Below are 5911 nucleotides of genomic sequence, written 5' to 3' on the forward strand. Positions count from 1 at the left end.
CTGGTGCTAGAATATTGGTCAATTTAAAACACACCTGTATTGTTCCATCATTGAAGAAATAAGTAACTTGCATAACACCAGCAAGAATAGGAGCTGTTGAACCAAAAGATCAACATATTGAATGATGGTATGGAACAGTAAATAGAATATGACACCTCAATATCTACATTTCTTTTAAGCTGGCCACTCCCTGCTGATGCATTTTTTTAGGAGAAATGTAAATAATCACCTGCTGTGACATCTCAGCCCTCCTGCAGATATAAGCAGTGTACCTGGGGCACTCGGACACACTGAAGTTGAAGAAACAAAGAGCATTCGGTTAGACTCACAGGTGAGTTCACACAGGTGAGTTTCTGACATCTCACAGAGTTGCAAAAGCTCTGCTATGTTTGCCTAGCCTCTTTGTTTTCCCTAAAGGTAAATAGCATTACATTTGAAACTATTCCACAGTAAATAATAGAACACTAACTGCAATCACTATAATTCCGACAACGGCTTGCACACTTTAAAAAATGATTTGTTAATAACTGATTTGTTGAATGATTTGTTTGTCTTTAATTCTGTAGGTAGGTAACTGATTTCTCTGCATGTTCTGCTTTAACTCAGTTTATTTCTTTCAGATCCACATCAGCAGATCATTAAATACAGCAGAAATCTGACAATGTATGTCAAGTGGAAATGGGCTGGACAGGTACGTGAGCAAGATAAAACTCCTTTCACCTCAGGAGAATAGAGTTTGTGTCCTGTGTGGGACTGATGGTCTTTAGACTTTTAGACTTGAGCCATGTAAATTAGTGGATGAAGTTCAGGTTTGTATTAAAAGCTCTGTGAAACAAAATGTGACACTGACACAGTGTCCTGCAGAGGACCAGCTTCACTGTTTCAGGCTTCATATTTCACATGGCTGTAATTACCTGACAACAGGTCACCTTTACTGTCTGGGTTACTTCCTATGCAATAATGATAAGAAGAGATGATTTAGAGCTCGTCTTTGGGGCAATCTGGGATTTATTCAAAAATAGCATCAACAGGAGGAGCTGTGATGTTCCAAAGTTGCCTACAGATGCACAACAGCTTGGACTGCTTGCAGATGAATACATATTGATAATGAATACACAGTGCTAAGTGCAGCCTGAGAAGCAACACTGAGGGAAACACAGGTTCTGCTGAGCTTGTTAAGAAGCGAAGAGCCTGCTGATCTTTCCTCTGAAATTCAAAGCTTCCTTCTGTCAAGTTTCCTGGGTCGTTGACCCAGCGTTTTCAGTTTTGTCATGTTTGGTTTATTTTCCACATCCATGTTTTCACTTCCAGTTTTCTGTGCCAGCCTGTCCACCAGTGTATTATGTTCTAGTTCATTCCATGCATCATTAGTTAGTTCAGCCGTGTACTCACCTGTTTCCAATTGTCATCATTCAGCCTGTGTATTTAAGTTCCTCAATTTCACCAGTTCATTCCCATATGGAAAAGAAATAGTAAAAACTTATATGTGATTACTCATGAAAGTGGCCACTTTCTCATTACCTTCATACATTGTTTTAGTAAGTATCCAAAACATACAAGTTTCATTATATAATTTTTCAAGGGATCTTATATCTGTTTTCACTCTTGTTTGCTTTTCATACAAGTTTCACACAAGACAGATACAAACTTTATAAGATTTATATATATATATCTTTTCCATATGGGTTGTCGCGTCATTGATGTTGTCACTGCTGTCTATTCCGCGTTTGCCTTTCAGTTCAGATCAGTCAGTCATTCAGTTCAGTCATTTAGCCTGCTTTCTTCCCTGTTCTGTTCATCCATTCATCCTCCAATAAACACCCTTAATCCTCACCACGAGTTCAGCGTTTGGGTCCCCTCTTTTCCACATCCACACAACAACTCCTGACACCTTCAATCAAACCAACAACTTCCTCTTTGTTCCAGCTGCTGTCAGTGTTTGCCATCCTCCACCTGGCTCCTCTGCTGACAAGTTCCAAAGAGATCATTCAGCCACTGGACTGCAACGACATCCACCAACAAGACAGCAGCCGACCCAGCGGCGTGTACACTATCTACCCTTTTGGAGAAAAGTCTGCTGTCGAGGTACAGTCCAGCCTCTGTAGGAGACAAAGCTAATGTTTGAGGCTACAAGAAGCTAAAAGGTGACACATGTTTGTTTGCAGGTGTACTGTGACATGGACTTAGAAGGAGGAGGCTGGACAGTGAGTTTTCTTTCTCTTTTTTTTTCAGTTAAAGTTCCAGTCAAGTAACTTTTCAGTATGAACACTTCCTTCTGGAGGAAATTATAAAATCATAGCTCTGCTGTCTGAAAATTTCACTTCCTGACATTTTTCATGTTTATTAACTGGCCACACTGTCCCCTCTTCCAGGTGTTCCACAAGAGGGTGGATGGCTCCTTGAACTTCTACAGACCCTGGAATCACTACAAGATGGGCTTCGGAAACCCCAATGGAGATTACTGGCTTGGTGAGACTTTATTTTGTCTATGACAAAATCATTTAAATTAAAATCTGACCATTCTCAAACTGTTCAAACCTTCAGTCCTTCACAGTGTTGTAAAGTAACGGAGTACATATACCGCCGTCACATATTTAAAATACTAAATATGAGTAAGTGTATTCTGTTACAGTTTCGGTTTAAAAAGGTGGTACTCAGAATACAGTTACTTTGTTGAAATAAATGGATTACACAAGGTCTTTTCCTGTTTCATATGTGAGACTATGCCCTCTCTATTTTTGGAAATTCCATGCTAATTCCACGCTTCCAAACAAAACATGCTTTAAGAGGCTCTAATGCCTGTGTCTCAGTCTCGCGGCCCATGTCACCCCTACTTGCTGCATAATGACATGAAGCAATATTTTCAAAAATTATTATTCAAAAAATAATTTAATATGAAGGCAATATAAGCAGAGTGTTACAGGCAAAACCCTAAAGAATGTAGCCTCGAGAGAAAAAGGAGAGTTGAAAAGTACGAGTTGTCACCGAGTAGAAACGGGAGCTGGAAGCATGTAAATATAATAATAACCACTGCAGCCAAAAGGAGTGCCTGTGTAGCAGGTTGGAAAAAGCTACATGGTTATTTTTGTAAGAAAACCAATTACCCCCTTATTTTTTGTTTATTATTGTGACTTATTTTGACATTGTTATGTGTTGCCAGACCATGGTTATATTTCATTATGCCAGTAGATGCTGCTCTTGTACTGCTGTGGAACTACCGGAGAGACTCTAGCTGAGCCTCTACTGAGGCGTTGTAATTGGACTACCTTCTTTGGCCTCCCTCGTCCACTGGCAGCTAGCCCTCATCCTCTTCTCACGTCATTTGGGCGAGGATGACACAGGTCGTCTCTGGGGGATGTCCTAATATTCGTGTCTAAATTTTGGGTTGGCATTGCATTCGGTGCAACCAAAGAATGCGTTGACCGGCGCGTCGCTCCCCCTGACATCAACGACCCTCGCCGTTGGCCCACTTCCCAACGGTCGTGGTTGTCAGCTGGCACCGCAAGGAGGTGGTGATGGGGTTTTGTCAGCCAATCTCTGTATTGTACAATTTCTTTAAAGGCAGTTTGTTCCAGCAAACTCTATAATCGCAGATCACTAGGTATTTTACTGAATGATTTCCAGCTCTGTCAGCTTTTATACTTCTTCATTATCAGTGTGTGTTTGTGTGTTTTCAGGTCTTGACATCGTCAGTGCCCTGACATCCCAGCAAAAATCTGAGCTGCGGGTCGACATGAGGGATTTTCTGGGAAAGGAAGTGTTTGCTCGTTACTCTTCATTCAAGGTTGATGCTGAATGTGACGGATACAAACTGACTATTGCTGGATTCAATAATGGAGGGGCAGGTAAGTGAGGTGATATGGAGGTAAAGAATCTATGTAAAAGACAAATGATTAATGCATGTCAGTTTTACTTCTTGTCCCAGTCCTCACTTATTCCCTCATTGTTCTCAAATATTCTTGTCTCATCTGTTTCCTGTGACTGTGTATAAATAGCACCAGTCCTCCGGTTGTTCCTTGTTTTGCCATGCTGTACACGATGCCTGTGTGAAGCAAGTTTATTTAAAAAACTCTCTGTTTTTGTTGTGTTTCTGCAGGGGATGGTCTGACTTACCACAATGGAATGAAGTTCTCCACCTTTGACAAAGATCAGGATGGGTCTTCCGGTAGCTGTGCCCAAATATACCTGGGGGCATTTTGGTACAACAACTGTCACCATGTAAACCCTAATGGTATTTATCGCTGGGGAGCTATGAGCACTTATGGTGCAACTGGAATGGAGTGGTACCAATGGAAGGGTTGGGGCTACTCCATGAAGGCCATGAGCATGAAGTTTCGTCTCGTGCAGTAAATCTGCAGGACAAACATTCAGCAAAATTTTAGCAACTGCTTTCTGATGATTAATTTCTTTTCTTTTCTCTCATTAATCATGTAACCTTTCTTTGAGCTGTTTTTTCTTAAAGCTGGGCTAAAGGAAAATCCACCAGTGCAGTACAGCGGACTCATGTTTTTGAACGAAGCAGTCAAATAAAATAAACCAGCAGCAGTTTTTCATACATCACCATAAATATGTTGCAATGACAGACGTGTGTGAAATCAAACAGCAGTAATGAATGAAATGCAGAGCTCCTGTGGTTACACATACACAACAACACACATATGGCTGCTTTGGTCGAGGCCATCTCACTCAAGTTGGACTTTATTAGTTGTAGAAACACCAGGAAGGAGTTCAGCTGCATTGAGACTGCCTGAACTGCATCAGGAAAATAAAGCCCACCATCTTTAACTGTAGACAGAGGTCTAATACCTCATGTGAATCATTATCTGCTCACATGCTGACAATAAATAAGAAGCAAAGCAAAGACTTGTTTTTGTCTGATGTGCTCTCTTTGTCTCTGTATCTTTGTCTGAATTCTCTGGCTGATCATGAAATGCTGCCCTCTACTGGTCTCAGTCACAAACGTCCTTCTTCAGAAACGAAAATATAGATATTCAGACTGAGGATGCCTTTCATCAAACAGCTTATGCACACAGCAACACATATAGAAAAAACATGCAAAAGACAGGAACAAAAACACAATCCAGCAAAATAAAGCAAAATTAAGTGCTCCTCTAATGCACACATTCCAGAACAATAAATGTACAATTTCACAGATAAATGATTAACAATATAATTATTAGTAGTATTTGTATTATTGTGGAATTCACTATTATTGAAATAGTTCCTGTTATTAATGCTGCTGTGTGTATGACTGCCATTGTAAGAATATATGGATATACTGTATACACAGATTATTTAACTGCTGTACTAATGTGATGAGATACATTTACCAATTACAGCATAATCACTTCCATAATTATCAATTAGAATGTGGTAATTTTATGTTTTTATGTGTTATATGTTATATAGGTTTAGTGACGCTGACTTGTGGCTTCGCAGGGTGATTCCCTTTAACAACAAGAGCATGCACACAGTTTGTTTTAGGCCACCATGAATAGCTCACATTGTAAATCACAATGAGCCAGTATATGATACTGTAGCTTCCACTCGCTGTGACAGGATGGCTCGTAGGAGGTCATTACACTCTGCTTCATTGGGTTCCAGTTCAGATTAAGGGACAACACATGGAAAGACAGAAACTGGGAACAAATGTTTGAAAAATATTTACTGTTAGAAAACATTCAGTGAACAATATCGATTTTTCTGTTTGGCAAACTTCAAATCTGAGTCTCCAAAAGCCAGTCAGACAATAGAGTTGGTATAAACAGAGAGAGGAGATGATGCTTTTTTTAGACAGAAGAAGGGAAATATTTAGATTCACTTAAAAGGATAATTCTCTTTTTTTTAGCACTTTCCACTTTCGCGTTCTTGCCATTAAGCTATAATTAGCTTTAATTTCACTTAAATTGAT

The 5911-nt window shown here is 39.8% G+C and overlaps 1 protein-coding gene across 1 annotated transcript; it reads left to right on the top strand.

Moving 5' to 3' along the window:
- Positions 1-246: 246 nt before the first annotated feature.
- LOC146645865 (microfibril-associated glycoprotein 4-like) lies at positions 247-4844 on the top strand. Its single transcript, XM_085393405.1, has 7 exons — positions 247-331; positions 621-691; positions 1927-2085; positions 2166-2204; positions 2373-2469; positions 3678-3845; positions 4097-4844. The coding sequence occupies exons 2-7, from the start codon at positions 662-664 to the stop codon at positions 4348-4350; spliced, it is 747 nt and encodes a 248-aa protein (XP_085249531.1). The 5' UTR covers positions 247-331; positions 621-661; the 3' UTR covers positions 4351-4844.
- Positions 4845-5911: the final 1067 nt, after the last annotated feature.

This window comes from Rhamphochromis longiceps, linkage group LG20, assembly GCF_057381845.1.
Source record: "Rhamphochromis longiceps isolate RC_006_pf linkage group LG20, R_longiceps_female_GT1.1, whole genome shotgun sequence".
In the NCBI taxonomy this organism is placed as follows: Eukaryota; Metazoa; Chordata; class Actinopteri; order Cichliformes; family Cichlidae; genus Rhamphochromis; species Rhamphochromis longiceps.